The sequence below is a fragment of the Solenopsis invicta genome, chromosome 2 (genome assembly GCF_016802725.1).
Source record: "Solenopsis invicta isolate M01_SB chromosome 2, UNIL_Sinv_3.0, whole genome shotgun sequence".
Classification (NCBI taxonomy): domain Eukaryota; kingdom Metazoa; phylum Arthropoda; class Insecta; order Hymenoptera; family Formicidae; genus Solenopsis; species Solenopsis invicta.
The window spans coordinates 2,269,879-2,288,302 of NC_052665.1; the positions used below are offsets into that span (position 1 = coordinate 2,269,879).

At 36.4% G+C, this 18,424-nt stretch overlaps 2 protein-coding genes across 5 annotated transcripts in view; both read right to left on the reverse strand.

The window, feature by feature from the left end:
* Nucleotides 1-3,353, reverse strand: part of LOC105196460 (synaptotagmin-10) — a 35,517-nt gene extending 32,164 nt beyond the window's left edge. Inside the window, exon 1 of the mRNA XM_011162408.3 lies at nt 3,119-3,353. Within this exon, the coding sequence (XP_011160710.2) occupies nt 3,119-3,206 (88 nt within the window). The 5' untranslated portion in view covers nt 3,207-3,353. The remainder of the gene's footprint in view (nt 1-3,118) is intronic.
* Nucleotides 3,354-8,379: 5,026 nt separating this feature from the next.
* Nucleotides 8,380-18,424, reverse strand: part of LOC105196461 (myb-like protein D) — a 31,780-nt gene continuing 21,735 nt past the window's right edge. For 2 of the 4 annotated variants that reach the window (XM_011162411.3, XM_011162410.3), the window contains exons 3-5: nt 16,291-16,524; nt 12,127-12,192; nt 8,618-8,791 (exon numbers count right to left, since the gene is read on the reverse strand). In XM_011162411.3, coding sequence (XP_011160713.2) covers nt 8,618-8,791; nt 12,127-12,192; nt 16,291-16,524 — 474 coding nt within the window. Of the gene's footprint in view, nt 8,792-9,625; nt 10,494-12,126; nt 12,193-16,290; nt 16,525-18,424 lie in introns of those variants that run through there. The other 2 variants (XM_011162409.3, XM_011162412.3) reach the window with 2 other exon arrangements.

The window sequence follows — 18,424 nt, forward strand, 5'->3', positions numbered from 1 at the left end:
AATGTTGATTTGCTCAACTCTAATCATAGTTTAGCGTTTCTTTCTGTTATAGATCAAAGCATTGTTGGTCTAGGAATACACGAAAGATTAAAAGAAAGAAAAGATTTGATTTACCGCATAATAATACTACAACGTAAAAAATTTTTTCGGAATTAGAGGGGATAGTAGAGATGCGTACAAGCGTAAAAAAATAATTAAACTGATTAGCAATTTAATTTCGTGACATTCGACGTTTTTCTTAAAAATCTGCGTTTTAATTCCAGAAAAAGAATTCGGCGCGCAGTATAAGAAATCGTATAAGTGTTCGTAAATGCTAGGAGTGTATGGGTATCTGAAATTATCCGAGCTTTGGGTCGGGTCGAGAATTTTTTTTTCGGGATTGGGTTGGAACCATAGATATCCACAAGAATATATCCTATGTCTATAGTCGGGACTTCAAAGATTGTAATCTTCGGGTATCTGTAAGTTTCGAGTACCCAAAGTTGAAATTGGGCCAAACTGGATTAGGATGTCAAAAATGTTTGTAAATTACATTTTTTTAATAATTATTAAAATTTACAATTAGTTAGTTCTGGACTCTCGAAATTTAAACTTCAAATTTTATAATTATAATTTTATAATTAATATTAAAATTTAGTAATTTTTTTTCAGTATGTAGCTACATAAATCTATAACCGTTAGCTGATTTGACTTTAGATTTGAGTACCCAGCATTTACAAAATTTTGGAATCCTGACTCGATCCGACTCGATTTCAACTTCGGGTACCCAAACATTACAAACTTTCGGGTCCTAACTTTCGATCCCGAAAAAAATTCCTGACCCAACCCGAACTCAAAATCTCGAACACCCGCACACCCCTAGGGAATTCACATAAAAAAATGTTGAGCATTAAGAACTGCTTTTGATCAGGATTGAATCTCGTTAATTTCGTTGTTGTTACACTTTCCGGTCTTTTAGGATTTGTATTATGGAATTTTTTTATTTTTAAATAAATATATTTTTTAACACCATTTTCTTGATTAAAGAAATATTTTCTAAGTTTAAAAATAAATTATTTTAACTAATATTTATTTAAATCAAAAGAAATGATTTGATTAAAAAAAATTTTTTTTCAGTACATATATTTTTGTAATAACATCAAAATACTAATCCATTGTTAAAAAAATAAAATTGTCACACAAACAACTTGTTTTGCAGCTTTAAAATTACATTAGTTAATTAATTGACGTCATTGTGCCTGTGAATCTAGTGCAGCTTAATTACGCACATAATAAACTAATATTGTTATAATGATAGTGTAATCAAGTATTATGCGAAACTGTTCAGTTCTAAGACCTCGCTATCAATTTTCCTTTTCACAAAAGCGCATGCCTAAGTGAGGCTTCTTCTGGGAAAGATCGCGAGTTTCCTATTGAACCGTTCGGTAGTTATGAGGCCAAGGGCGGAGATTCCACGGTTGTATTTTTCACCGTAGCAGATTTCATATATTCTCAAAGTATTTTCCCATGTCGTCTTGCATAAACAATGTATGAATTAAATAAATATTCCCGTAGCGAAATACGATTTACCTTCGAGTTAATACAGAATATTTTTTTTTAGTACATATATTTTTGTAATAACATCAAAATACTAATCCATCGTTAAAAAAATAAAATTGTCACACAAACAACTTGTTTGCAAGGATGCGTTAACGCAACGTAAAGTTACCTTGTCTTATTTTAATTTTATTGCCCTTTGAAAACATATGGAAATACGCTTTGTGTCTGAGGCGAGCGTTGAATAATTCGGCCGCGCGGATAAACAAAGGGTCGCAAGATAAATGCAAATTATGCTTCTGGCTATGTGCCACGTACGAAAGTAAACTCGAAAATTAAGAAAATGTAATGCGGCCAATTAGCTTGCAAATGTACTACGTAGCTTTAATTACCGCGGCCTAATCGATTCGAAACTTGCGCCTACCGGTCAGAAATTGGGTCAGTTTGCTGTAACCCGGTTTTAATCAATACAATGCAATATCCGTATTGAAAAGTAGATCTGGATCAGACGATCCCCCCTACCCGAATGATCGACAGGCCAGGATGTTCTATCTATCCTACCTCTGCTAATTTCCGCCGACATCACCATGGAGCCGGGAACGTAGACGCGAAGTTACCTTGTTCTTTGTAAAACTTTATCTCGGCGCTTATCGATTCTTACAAAGTATAAATAGTGTTAAAGTTTTTCGTATTAGGAGCGCGCGGCACGCGCTGTCACACTCGAACCGCGACATTAGTTACGCGAGACGCGCCGACAACATTAACATGTTTAACATCACGCGCATAACGCTTCTAATTTTGAGACATGCCATAAGCTCGATAGGCACGTTGGATGGTTCAATCGGTATGCATTAATCTATCGGAACGCAATGCAATGCAGCGGTTAATCGTTGACCTGTGACCCAACACGTCAAATCTCGAAGTATCAATCTCTCCTTCAATCTTTAACATTCGAGTAACGTTTCGTCTATTTCTTTAGTTCAGTTTAGTTCAACGTTAAACTTGAAAGAAGGTGCTTCTTTAAGGCGTGGATTAATTCAACGCTGCTAATTAGCGCCGACGAATTTACGATCGCACAACGTTGTTAGCATTCCTTAGAGTTACATAAATCGTAAACCGTGAACTCATACTGGTGCTCGACCGTCCGCAAGTATACGGTCTAACGTTACAACGGCAAAGATCGAATTTCCCTGGCGGTGCTGGAGAGAGCATCGCGGGCGGTATATCTGTATCTCCAAACACCTGTTAGCAGTCGCTCTCGGGTGGGCGGCTCGCCATATCGCCTTTAAAGCGTACGGCGTCGCGAGTAGTACGAATTCCTACACCGAAGCCGGTCTGAAATCGAACGAAGGAGCGAGCGAGTGAGCAAGCGAGCGAGCTAGCTAGCTAGCTAGCTAGCTAGCAAGCGAGCGACGGGACGACCTTGATCAAGGTACCCGATACTATGGGGTTGCGCTCGCCTTGCGCTCCGTCGGATTCCGTTCGGCTGCGGCCTTGCGATTCTCTCCCCCCTTCCCTGTTCCCCTCACTCTTTGTCTTTATTTCTTTTTTACCCATAAAAATAGAAAAAAATTTTTCTTACCGGCGTAATTCTGCGAATACTTGGCTTCCTCGCTCGGCATCACGGTCTCCTCAAGAATGCTCTCCGACGCCGTCTTTACAACTCCCATCCTTGGTGTGGTACGATCGTACGGTGTACGAACCGAGCGTGTAGGTGGACAGTCACGGGGGTAGTTTAAAGCTCCGACCCACAGCGATTATCTCGTCTCGATTGTGCCGCGTTGTCTGGCGTCGCCGGAATGCTCGGCGCCGTTTGCGTCCTGCCTATTGCGTCTGCGTTCGCGCCTGCGTCCATCCCCCTCGCCGTACCCCTCGCCTCGCCCTTCTTGACCCTCGTGCATCCCCCGTTGCCACGGTCGCTTCTCTCACCCCCGTCAAGTCGTCACACAGGAGCAAGGCTATCTCTCTAGGCCAGGGTGAGCGCAATAAGCAGGGGGAGATTGTAGTGGTAGTGATGATAGCAGTGGTGGTGGTAGTGGTGGCGACGGTGTTCTCTTTATGCCGTGGTGGTAGAAAGGTAGCAGGGGTTGTCGCTACCTCTACCACTGTGTACTGTTGCTGCCGCCGCTATTGCTCGTGACGGCTGATACTATCCAGGGTGCTCCTGCCTGCCTGCCTGCCTGCCTGCCTGCCTGTCGCTACACTTTATAGGGCGGGGTGGCTACAGAGGCAATGTCGACCTTCCTCGGTCTCGGTGAAGGTCTTCGCTGGTTACTCGTGCCGGATAATACTTCCCTATTGCGCACCGTCATCAGGCGCGACGTCCTTTCTTTCTCTCTTTCACCCTTCTAGCTTTTCCAATTTTCCTACCCTCCGCGCGTTTTACGTTTTATTTCATCTCGTTAATTTGTACGTTTTGTTATATCCTGCCATTGTCACCGACCTGTAATTATTCTTGTTAAAGCATGATATTACATTATGAATTTAATTTATGTACAATTAAAAATCCAAAGAGACAGATAGAGAGTGAAAAAGAGAGAAATATTATAAAAAATATATATATAACTAAAGGAATAAAGCAGATACATTGATTTGAATTGAGAGGTTAGCAGCACGTACTATTATGTAACATTAGAAAATTTTTCACATTTCTTTTCTATTCCAAAACACTCTCTACGTCATTTTTACGTTGTTTGCAACACACAGATCACGTTTTGATACAAAACAACTTTGAATAAACAGAGAATATCGTACTATTTTTCATGACCTCGAGCTCTCTCTCTTTTTTTTTTTTTTCATAAACTCCGCAAAACGCATATCGCGTATCGCCTCGTTGTGCGCATAGAGCTCGAATGTATCCCTACGCATATATATGCGCCGAAAATCTACGTCGGAGCGTTTCGCAACACGTGTTTGCCCTTGAAACCTCCTACGACCGGTGAGATGTGTGCCTCGTTGCATGCAACAAGGGGCGATCGTTAAATCACACCCTTCGCAATGCTCTCGCGCTAGTGATCTCTGAATCCCTGGCTGATTCATTATCATACGGCTACGGTGTCTCGAGCAGTTGTCAGTAGCTGCCTTAACGTCCCGGCGCTCTCCTCCCGTCAGGACTCGTACCTACCGTTTGCAAGTGTGCGACACCTGCGTCATAGGGCTCTCTTCCGCTTTATTGAGTGCACCGGCTGTGATCGCGGCTAAAGGTTCTTTTTGCTCCACCAAACCGCTCTTCTATAAGTCTTATAACACACAGACGGACAGATTCGCATTCACAAATATGTTACGTTGCATGTCCTCGTACGGGAAGAGCTTTCGATGTTATGCTCGAATAAATTGTCGGTCCTTACGATGGAATATCGATAAAACTGTAATCTTAAGGATAACGTGTCATTGCGTTTAATGCTTAAAAAGCTTGTAAACGTTTGCGTTTATACATCATATTACAAACGCGTTTTGAAATTGGCAAATCTGAATGCTATAAAAAGTACTCAAAAAATTTAATAAAATTTAATAAAACTATTTTAACAAAACAGTTACTGTACATGTAAACTTTTTAATAAAAAAATACTGCTTGAAATAAAAATGTGCAAGTAAACATTTTGTTTAATTTTTCGAGGTATTTGAATTTTTCTTTAGTATTTGATTTGCGAATTTCAGCACATCCCATGTAGCAATCAAATATATAATTTAATTGTTGTAATATTTCTTCAACGTGTATGCTAATAAAAAAAGAAATATTATACTAATTTTGACTAGTTTACCATAAATACGTAATAACATGCAAATAGTATATTCTTGTCCGGATGTATATTAAAAAACTGCGAATTAAATATTTCAAATCATATTAAAATGCATTGCATAACGTAAATTATATTATTAATACCGGTATATATACAATAACTCAATAAATGATTATTCCGACAAATATTAAATTACGGAATAAGAAATTATTAATAATTTTATATAGCGGTAGACATTTAATATACCTGAGAGGCGATCAATCAAATATAGTTGAATTAGCAATTCCGATCACACGCAGTTATTATCGCAGCTCGTTAAAACCTTATTGACCTTGTATTCCGTTCGCGATAACGCGGAAAAAAAAGAGAAGTTCCTCATGCTTTTAGTCGATTACACTTCCGCGTTCGCGCCTGTCGGGCGCAGCTTTTTCACCCTCTTCGAATTCCGTCGTTAATAGAAAGCGAATAAACATATTGGCATTTCTATTACGGAATTATAAGACCTTACGTAGAGGAGCCGCACGTGCTGGATGTATTTAACGTGAAACTTGTTGCACTCAACGCTCTGCTGCGAACTATCATTTTCACTCGGCTGCGTTTTTGCGTGGTGTCCCGCTTCTGTTATTGCGGATTTCAGACCACGTAGTCGCCGGCGGTTTCTCGATTATCCCACGCTGCATAAACACGCACCGATTTCAGAAGGAGCGAGCAATCATATACTTACCCGACGATCTTTAATTCTACTCGTCTCGAAAAGGACTTTAAGAAGTTTTGAAGCCTTCCGACAACGTTGGCATGCATGATTATCTCTTTTGCAATACATCCTTGTAACACAAATCGTTTTGTAACGTAGCACGCGGCAAATTACGCAATAATATTAAAATATTGTATTACCAAAATAAAGTATAGAATTACCATAATATTGTTATTCACATTGCCATCCATATTTTATTACAATGGCTAACACGTGGACTTTATTATAATAGCTAATATATGCAAATGAATTCCTGGAAAATTTCAACAAATGTCATCACAAATTGTAATAAGTGCGTTATAATAATGCATGAAAAAAATTCACTTTTAAAATTGAACAATGAGAATTAGGTAGTAAAAATATTGATTCTTTTTCACTGTTTGGCAAAAATTTCTAGAATACCTTTTGCTTGTTCAACTTTGCGATCGTTTGCATTGAAACTGGTCGATTATATTTCATCTGACGCGTAAGAATACTCGAGCTTTAATATCTTCGAGATGTTCCTGTTGTAAGTATAAATTTTGAAACTTTCGTGTACTTTTAGTTTTGTATTCATCGCACGACGTGCACTCGTGCGATGGTACGTCAATTTCTAAATATGCAAAAGTACGCAGCAAGCAGGGAACTGCGATCGATTCAAATTGCCTATATACATGTATTCAGTAGTCTCTTCGAAACTGTAGGTATATGTATAAAATATATGCAAACCTGCTTTCACATCTCTTAATTTTTAATGCCTAAATTGAATACATCAAACGAATAAGTTTATTTCATCGGCATAATATGATTAGAAATAATATATAACTTTCGTTTGAAATTTTGGAAAAAAAAATGTATCGAGTCCAACAGTCAAAAAAAATTGAAGACGAGGATTAACATCCCAAAATTGTTTTAAAGAGTGGTTAATAAATCATAAAAAAACTTTGTGGTAAAAATTTAAAAGTCACTTTTTACAGCCGTCACGAATAAATTACCTTTCTTCCAATTAACTCGAGATGAGATCCAGTCACTTTCCTGTTGTAGATACCTTCTGGAATAGCAGTATCGATTTAACTTGTTGCACGTGTAAATAAAGATAACCAATTCGATGTCATGTTCGGCCGCTTTTAACGTGGTTCACGTTAATTTACGAGACAGTGTGTTATCGGGAAATTGAAACTCCATATAATAAGCGCGTATCTCTGGAGAAAGTAGAATAAGTATGCTATATAGGCTGACATAACTGCATTTTAACAGCGCAAATGAAAAATAATTACATAGTCAAGGTAGGAATTTCGATTTCGACGTCAGGAAGTAAAAATACGTACGGATGTAAATGACATTACGTGCGCGCGAACCATGTAACGTATTGTTTTTACCTAACGTATCGCTTCGTAATAATCATATCAATACGACTGAATATGCGTGAATGAATACCAGCGACGATTATATCGGATTTTCACAGTGATCCGCCTTGCTCTACTTGTCGGAAGCATCTTGACTTACTTTACCGTGTAATTGGGCTGTAGATAATTAAATGCGATAGACCATAAAGCGCCCGTTCCGATTGATTCCTTCCACTCAAAACGTGAGAACACTTTTCTCTTCACGCTTGACAGGATGAAATGAGGTATTGCAGAAGTACGTTACCAGCGCAAACGCGTTTTTGATATGTCTATCTGACGTTTTTCTCCTCTCTACACGTTTTAACTTCAACAAACGCGGTAATATTATTTCAAATACACTATTATTTCATCTCAGTTGGGGAAAATCTTCGAGTATAAATAATCTATTTATCTCGCAAAATTTATTAGAAAGCATTGTCTTACATGTGTGTGTTTCTTCTGAAACGATGAAGATTGTTTTAAGAGAACAATGATAAATCTATTTTTGCGAAGGCTAAGAGTTTAATCGTTTATACTAATAATTATTGCTATTTATTTCTACTACTGTGAGGAAATCAGTATTTTAAGAAAGTTGAGTCAGAAATTAAGTTAATTTTTTTTCTCATTATTAGAAAACATTTCCTCTCGTGCAATATTTTATCATCGTAACGTCCAATGTGGAAAAAACACGATATGCCATTGTGTTTTGCGTCTTTTTAATTAAATCAAAATGAAAGTACGTTCGTTATTCCAGATCGATCGCTCCGCCCTGGTTACTATGATAACAGTTCGGGAGCACGTCGACTAATCCTGCGACTTTATCAAACATTATCCTGCGAATAAACGACGCAAAATAAAGGTGGAGAGAATTGTGTTGCATAACTTCATTTCCAAGAGAAAATAGACGCGTTTTAGGGGGAAACTTTGGGATAATTTGGAAGTGGCTTTTTTCGGATTTAAGGAGATTCTAATGAGACGCAAAAAATTACAAAACTTTACACAAAGTTTTTATTAACCGATATCTTACAACATGCGACAGCGCGGCTACGCGTTTAGTTAGTGTCTGTATGCGTTTCGTGTATGTACGTCCTTTGCTTAAAAGCATAGCATAAAATATAACTCTCGTAGCACCTTAAATAAAGATATAAGTTAGTAGGTGGTCGTTAAGATTAAGAGAAATGATTTGAGCAGATGTACGTCGATTGCATCGCGGAAGACCTCCTTCAGCAATGCGGGCAACGTATCATACCGAAAACGTCACATTTGGCGCACTTTAGGGCGACGAATTCCACGGTGAACTCGTTGCGATGCACGGATCTCTTGCTGCCGTGACAGATGGGACACAGCAGCCGCTGGAATCCGCCGCAGTAGGTACAAACGGCGCATGCATCCTTACACTGAAAAGCAAACGTTTCGCAACGTTGAATTAAACCCATTACAAAACTAACGGTAACCGATTTGTTGCGGTAGTTGGCAGATTTTAGCACGGACTTTTGACTACTATTGAAGCCGCAGCGCGCGGCGGCGATCGTTTGCGGAGAAATTTTTCACCGGCGCGGCGCATTAGAGCGCAATATCATACGCTCATTCCTCTGTTTCTACTCATATGAAAAGTATATCCCCAGTAAATGGCAACCGCAATCTGATTCGATTGAAAGCTAAATTGCAACCTGTACCTTTTCTTACTGCCAATTTCATTGATTCTTGCAATCTGTTTGATCGCGTAATTTGGAAGTGATTTAAACTTGCAGTAAAGTGGTTTAATTAAAAGTATTTCTTAGTTAATTTTAATAAAATTCGTAAACACATTTTCCGGTCTGAGAACTTTTGCAATTTTAAGAAACTGTAACTTTGGTTCCAATCAATATTTTTTAACAAACGTTTTTTTAAATAAAAGTTTAGACTCCCAGAAATGTAGTTGTACAACCAGTATTGTCCGAAAAATAATTTAGAAGTTATAATTGTAAAGTTATAAAGAAAAAATCATTAAGCAAAAGTGAAAAATTGCTTAAAAATCCACTTTTCCTTAAAAAAAAAAAAAAGATTTTGTGTAACAAATAACTTTTAATGACTTTAAAATACGGTTTTAAAGTTAAAGAGTCATACTTTCAACAAAAAATTATATTATTGTCATTTTTATTAAAATGTATAATTATGTAACAAAACGAGGTATTTTTAATGAACTCAAGGTGTCTGAAATTGAAAAATAATGTGCTTTATAATGTATTTCGGACTCTGCGTAGAAATCCTCTTTTCCATAGCACTATACAGTATTCTAACTTTAGACAGAAATATGCGAACGGACCTGTTCAAAAGTGTTTTGTCTGGTTTTTTTAATATAAGATTACTCACAAAAAAATTTCACTCATACACAATGATAGTCCCACAGATCCCAACAAAACTTTGCTGTTCGAATTCTAGTTGACCGATAAAGTTGATCAACCATATCAATCGAAAGAGGAAATCTCAAACTATTTTTACTTCGTGGTCTGCACCTCCTATCTCATTCCGTCTTCACACAGCAAGCGTTCGAAACTTCGTATGGGGTTTCTCTGATCCACTTGTGTATTTAAGGTTTAAATTAAAAATTCTTTTTGTAATAAAAGAACTTTATTCCCGATAGAACTAATTCAAGTAAAACAACAGAATAATGATGATAAATTAATTGTGACTAATCAAAAAATTTTAATCAACATTTTGGAGCGTGATAACTTTTTGTTCTTTTTGAGACTTTCAAATAGCAGTTATCATTATAAAGTGTTGCTTCTTATCTTAAAGTATAATTCAGGCAAACACAGTCGCAATAGATAATATTAAAAAAATTAAACAAATATTTTGTAAAATATTATTTCCTGTTTGGTACTACGATATTGGTTTCTTTATTAAAATCTTTATTAAAGTCATTTAAAGTCAATCAGGTACATATTGAATTTATAAACTTGGAGAATGATTCTACCATGTAGTAGCAGACATTTTAGTAATAAATTGGATAATTCCGTGTGACAACGATGATCGAACCTTCCATCAAACCTTATTCGATGTTACGAAACTATAGTTTTCACTTTCACTTTTACTTGTTACTAACTGCGGGTCTGATACCTGAAATGTAAATCGACTTTGTAAAGTACGTAACGAGTTCGGTTGAAATAATGACTACCTCCTGGGTGAATACGAAACTTGTTTATATCTAAACATTTCGCAAAAAAAGCGTAGCGCACGTGAAACTGACGTATATAAAGAAATAAAAAACAAAACTAATGCGCTATATATCGATTAATGTATCATCTCGTCATTTCATTTCCATATAACATAAATTGTTTTTCAGTAAAAATTACAAAATTTATTCTTTGTAAATATTTTGTATATTTAAAAATATCTGAAAAAAACTTTCTAAAAATGTGTATTAAAACTGTTCAATAATAAATTATACAATTAGCCAAGTATTTAATTAGACATAAAACACAGATGTGTTTTATACACTATTTTATACAAAAAAATTTTTAATGTATAATAAAATTTTCACGTATTCATTATCTTTTTACGTAATTCTAAGAGTTTCATAAAACAGGTTAAAAATATTACGTCCTGTTATTCTTTGGTATACACATATCATGAATAATTTTAAATCTTCTATAATATCTTATCGCTATATTATAAATTTATTTAAAATTATTAAATATAAATTACTTAAACAAAATTATTGTACATATAGCTATGGATTCAAAGAGTCTATTAATCTATAAGTAAGATATAAGATTGGTATGCGACATAGAAATAACAACGGCCGCATAGACGTAAACGACCTTTAGTTGCAGCAAGGTAAACCTGAATTGCATGACAAAATTTATGATCACGATGGAAAAGGAGGTGGGCGGTTAGACGGAGAGAGAGAGAGAGAGAGAGAGGGGCACGTACTTCAGATAAAAGTGAAAGGACCGCCACAACCTTGCATTCACAACAACTTGCGTTGTTTGTGTATATACGTTTCATCACAGTCGCTGGTCTGTCTACCTTAGATAGCTGATTCTGCGTGGAAATGAAAGCGTCGCGGGCGTACAACGCGATCATGCGAATCGCTCGAATCTCAACGATGGCTCTGTGCGATAGCGCGTTATTGAATCACGAATATTGAATTCTTTTTCGTTCCCGCGTTTTGAATGTCAGTTATTTTTACTTCCTCCTGCAAGCTTTGAGTCTAAAAATATGATCTGTTACATAAGTACTTTTATAAAATTATGGAATGCTATTTTTTTCCAAGCTGATGTAATTAATACGAGTCTGGGATTGTTATGGAGGTATAATTAGACTTCGATAACGTTACGTGCGTATGTGACGTCAGGAACTGAAAATTCAATGAGTAATCTAAATTTAAAATGTAAGCGGAAGTTATGCACGGCCTTTCCCCGCTCCGAATGGTTTTAAATACGCCGGCTTTTACGAAACGCGAGTTTATTAACTAATGCATTACGGCTTCTGATTATTAAAATCGGTGTCCGACACATATTTCTTATGCGTTCGGATTTGCATGCGGAATTGAATTACTATACGGCATACACGAAGAATGCACTCGGTATGTTCGAAAGTAACATCGATCGATAAACTTCGACGATAAATTATTAATTCCACGTTAGAGCGAATGGCACTTCCGTGTTAAAGTGCAGCTCGGGGGCGAGAAGAGGATATTGCGGATACGCACTATCATCACCCACAGTGTCTAACAAAATCGGCTTACCTGATAAGGCTCCAGTATGCGGCGTAGTTCTCCCGACTCGTTAAGTCGTTCGACGGTGTCGACACCCTGCAACAAGGAAAGAAAAAAAAAATTGTGAAACGCAGGCATTTAATAGCACGACATTTAAACCATTCGAGCTGTCCGACGCGCTTTCTTTCCGCCTCGTTCATTTCGTCTGTCACTAACTAACGGCTACGTCGCCATAAACAGATATTCTCCGGTGCGTCGCGTGCGTGTGAAAAGCCTTCCGTCGAATAGACGGAAATCGTGACACGCGTTTCGAGATACGAGGCGATGTAACATTCCCGGCTTGTCGAGAAATGCGGCTGTAGCGAAAGAATTTTATCGTGTTCCTTCACTCGCAGGTTTTCTTCAGTACGTATGGCTAACGCGCATCCACGATAATGGTTGTATCATACATTTTCATGCCGTTGTTAATGAGGCTTTTAATGAAGCACGCGATAACTAGTTTGCAGGTTTGACGCGCCGCTGATTTATTCAAAAAGGAAATTTCGCTCTTTCGCGCATCCCAAACGATTATCTTTCGGAGCCGTTGAACATTCCTTAATTATCCTAAGTCCGTTAATTATATTACGATGTATTTTAGTGAAAAGTTTTCAATTGTTAGACGCGTCCTCGCACGGAGAGAAAATTTTCTCTCGGAATTTACTTCAAAATCGTGGTAGTCGTGGGACTGCGTGATACTTCGAAGAAATTTACGTAATTTTCTCAGATTTATTAATGTTTACTATAATGATTTAATTAAATTTCATTAAAATTTAATTAAAATCGAGAAAGAGCCAACGAACAGAATCACAATGTTTAATAATATTTTCTGATTTTATGTACATTTTTTAAATTTATAAACGCGCCGTTATTTTCAGTCTAAAACGAAGTTTTTAAATTGAATCAGATAATAATAGGTATCACCATAAATTAAGTCACATTTTATTATTATTATTATATTTATTATATATATTAACATTAATACGCATTACTATATACATTAGATACATTATTATATATATTAATATTAATTAGAGATACCCAGCATCAATATTATTAAATTGATTATCCATTTAAAATACATTGTGATATTACGTCTATTCTGGTTTACAATTAAAAAACTGCCTTTCAAAATCGAAAGTAACGACGCACAGTTTAACGATTTAATAGATGTAAATGAATTCACGTAAGCAATTCTATTAAGTGCTATGATCCTATTACGGTTCGTTGGCCTTTTCTCGATTTTAATTGCGTTATATCACAATCCTATATTAATTGTTGTTTACTGCAAGTGCATTGAAATTCTTCGAAATTGCCGTGTTGTCTCACGACTAACGTGATTTTGCGGGTAAATTCTAAGAAAAAGAATTCCCTCTCTGTGTGTGCAAATGCGAGTGAGTGAAACAATGCGACATTTCAAAAGTGCCTGTTCGTCAGCGCGCATCTTGTAATCTCTCGTGTCTGATGTAACGTAATAGAGGTTTTATTGCGATTGTAGTTACGACGATGTACTCCTTTCACTACTGTCAAAAGGATGCGTCGCGCGAAGATGGTCAGTGGCGAGAGCGAGACAATATACAAATCGACGGCGAGTTTTAACGACGAAGAGAGGATCGCGCGTTTCGTCGCTTTTCGGCAGCGGTCAGCTTATACCGAAGATAATTGTATGACGCGGCTGGATAGGAATGCAGTTCGGGTAGCTTTATATGTGTATAATACACTTGTGTGCTAGACACCAGCGACCGTAAGGCGGTGTAACGCAGGCAATCGCACCTTCGCGTTCTCTCCGACGGCCTTGGATCAAATAGCTTGACATTTCACTTACGCATATATCTGTTCTCCCGACTATCGGTTGCTGGAAGTACCTCTTGAGAAACGGATACCGCAATGGAGACGGAGAAAGAAACTCGAATAGCAGCACGATTGCGTGTGTACGTACGCGTGCGTGAATTTTGAAACCAAATACATTCTATTTGTCCAGTATTTTTCATTAAAAAGATCGACGAGTTGAGTTTTCGGGAAAAACTCCTGAGAAAGTTGATGTGAATTTTTCATATTCATATATTAATCTAAAGAGACAATCTACATCCGTAATTAAAAAAGTTGTTTAAATAATATCAAGGCTGTCACATGCATGTCCAAACTAAATCCTTCCCGCGTAAATAAATTTTTACGTGCGAAAGCACTCTGTTTAATTCTTTACATAAAATAACTCACATTTCAAGTTTTTGTTTTAAAAAACGGAATCGTTTCATCTGCTCTTGAATTATGTTGCGCAGCGTATTTTAAAGCCGTGCAGGAAATACGAGCAGTTGATAATTTTTATCGTGTAAACAAATGCGTGATATTCATAATTTCACGGAAGTATACATCGCAAGTATCGTCACTTTGGTAAAAGTGCGCGAGTATAACTGAAACTCATGATTACGAAGATCTTTACCGCGTCGCGCGCAATAAAAGCGACATACTCTTTTATGAAGGCATATAAAGGCATCTCCTCGCGCCGCACGTGATGATACGAACTTGTTGTATTACCTTCATCGTGAATGAGAGCAATTACGAACTGTGTACAATGGAAACACACATACGTGCGTTTACTGTGGCCATATTCCCAAGTGCTGTAACATTTAAGTGACCACTGCGGTAATGATTGTTTGTTGTCACAAATTCCTAATGGCTTATCCTCGATTAAGTAATCTCCTTATTATGGTTCGGCAACTAATTGAACGAATAATCATTGCGAATCATAATCTAGTTACGCGAATCGTATTTTTCTCTTTAAAATAGACATTTATTAAAGTAAAAAAAAAAATATATTGATGATTATTTGTAAAAAATAAAAACTTGTATTTTTAACGAGGTAGCAGCGCGATATCCAGAGAATCCAGTATTTCATGTTATATAAGTGTTCGTTTTTGCGTCTCACCTTTTCATTTTCGAAAGATGTTTCATATTTCAATAACAATTTCACAGGAAATGCAACGCAAGAAGATCTGAAACACGACACTCCGCACGTGAGAATTGTTTGCTGAAACAGAATACTTTGCTATCTTCGCTATCGCATTTTGTCATTGTATGCAAGAGTATAGCTCTAAAGATACGATGAGATTTCTTTAAAATAAAACATTTCGCATTTACATCTTTTCCATGAGTCATTCTATTTTTCAATTATCCGATAGCTAACCATTACATCTGACATGCTTCATTTAATCATGTAAGAAATTTATATTTTTTTAATTGTATAACAAATTTAAGCGTACTATCTACCAGTACGTTGACTCATCTATTTGCACTGCGACTACAGAACAAACGTAGTTTGATATAAAATTTTCGTCCGTACACTTGTCGATTTTTCATTCGACAGTTATCTTTGACATTTCACATCATCCATCTCCCGGCTGTCTCGATGTCGAATATCACTAGTTGCATAACGCGTCATCGGCCTTGTACAAATTCTTCATAAAGCGTAAGAGGATAGATTCGAAAGGATCGCAGAGTACTCGAATGCTATGCGCAATATAACTTTTCTTATTAGAAGTTATTCCACCTGCGAAAGGGCTGAGAGTAAAAGAGAGAGACAGAAAGATAGAGAGAGTGAGAGAGACCGATACCACAGTTAAGAAGAAAATAACTTGGTTGACGAATGTCAAACGCAAATGACGGAACCATCAACGACAGCTGCTCACGGTTTTGTTATATAACCTTTTGTATAAAGCGTTTACATCCCGAATATATTTTAAAATGACTACAAAATATAATTTTCGATCTAAATCCTATATTTTAAGGATAAAAATACTTGATAAATTAATGAAAATATAATGCGCATTGATGTTTCAATTTCAATATAAATAACGATAGCTTTAAATAATAATAAAGACCTTTCTAGGCTCCAACCTAGACAACTCATAACTTTATACAATAGATTCATTAAATTACATTTATCAACTTTCCTATAATAGTTTTCCAAATTTAAATTCTTGTTTGACACTTTTTAATCAATGAATATTGAAATCAAGTTCTAGTCTGCATTTCCGATTTGAACAAATGGTCCAAATCATAATCATATTCATCATAATAATTTCTAATCAATATCTGTATTAAAACGTATGTTTCGAAATTTCTTTAATAAACTTTAGCCAAAGATATATGCATACATACCCCAATGTATTGACCATCGACGAAGAGCTGCGGCAATGTTACGACTTCCGAATTGATCCGGTCCCTGAGCTCGGTCTGTAATTCCGTGTCGCGGAATAAATCCGCTTCATCGTACTTGACCATGTTTGTCCATAACATTTGCTTCATCTTCATACAATTGGTAAAGGTCTCCCTAACGATGCCCAGCGATGTCGTGTAAAGCACCACTCTGCCCTTTTCTCTTTCCACGTATGCCTGAAATAGGACGCAGCACGTTACCAAGGATCACAATAGGATTCCGTATGATTCTCAGATTGAATCAAATATTAAAATCTCATCCTGGAGCGAGTTCTATACAATAGCGAGATGAGATTACTTCGTTTATATGGTTTATCAACATTGTACAACGTATATTTCATCAATATATAACAGCTGTAAAACGCATGTCGCGAAATGATCAAACACTGATGTTATCTCCTCACCACTTTCCGTAACGTATAACTGAGCTCCTCTGTTATTAATAACATCATTCATCTTAACGATAATGTGTACAAGTTTCGTATGATGTTCGTATTTTTCTATGTGCTAATAAGCGAGATATTTTCTACTAAAGCTATCTGTTTCGGTTAATAACCTCTTGAACTCTGATCTTTATTTTCAATAAATGTTATCGTATTTTGCCGACGGTATTTTATTTTAGTTATAATTTTATGCGGTGATTTATTTACAGTGATACTACAAACAAAAAAAAAAAAAATAATAACATTAATAAAATTCCGAAATCAACGATAAAACGTTTCCCTTTATTGCGATCGATTCGTGAATAAGTACGGGTGATAATTTTTTGTATGGAAGAGAAATCTCTTTATGGTTCGGCGATTCAATCGCAAGTCGCTCGAACTTCGATTCTTGTTCAATAATGCGTGCATTCGTCGACTGTTTCTCTGCAATCGATTTCATTGACACGTGCACAGTTGTTGGATTACGTGCATCAGTATATTTGACTTTTTACAAGAAAAGTCAATCTGCCGTATTATTTTCTGCATTATTTATTATTACATTTATTTTCTGATATTTATGACAGCAAGGTATAATACGCGAGATAAAATATCATCACATATTTTTTAGTTTCATTTGTAATGAAAAATTCACAGTATACATATTAGACTTTCACTCGTAAAAACTGCATTTCCGCAATAAATCAACTAAATAATCATCCGCGTAAAAAAAAACTGTCACGTTTCGTTATGATATAATGTCGTATAATTTTTCGCATACCAGACACGAATGCAATCTCCGCAATAATCTAGCTATTTGTAGAATTGCCCGCTTCTTGTGCGCGTGTGTATAATACTTAATATACTTTTCCAACGAAATTATGTAATGTCGTTTAAGTAGTCTTCTCGAGATAGACGGAGTTGCAGAAGGAGGTAGCGGTGAGTGGCAGGCGAGATAGAGAAAGAAAGGAGAAATGATTATGTTAAATTAGCTTTCACCGCGCAAAAGTGGCAAGGTAATTCAGTGTCGCGCATAATGCCGACAACGATTCCTCATCCATAAAGCACTTTACATAATTGCCATTTTTGCCGTATTTGCATTTACAATGCACGGTTAGTAAAGTGACATCACAGATACGAAGATATTCACGTCATTTAGCATTATCTAATATATAAAATTTAGATTCTAATATATAAATATAACATAGAATATAATAATTCTAATACATGGATTTATATGAAATCCATATGTGTTTCAATATATTCAACGTGTTTTTTATCATTTTTACCGTAACGAGTTTTTATAGCAGCGATTTTACTTTTACAAGTATAAAAAAAAATTATATTACGTAAAAAGAATCGTCTCTCTTTATTAATGTTATCGTCCTCATAAAAACTCCAGGCTGTCATTTATTGCGTTTGAAGCGTAACGAATGAAATGCGTACTCGTATAGTTTAAAGAATATTGGCTATCGTGTCACAAAAATGTCCTCTTCCCCGGAGCAAAACTGAAACCTTTTACATTTATTTATTGGAAATCCCATATGTGAGCAAAATATCATTTTTCGAAATTGATGTAACCGCTACCACACGCTGGCTCGGCCTCGCGTGGAAACATTGAATGCGGACGTGAATTTACTATGAATTCAGTAGTCCTA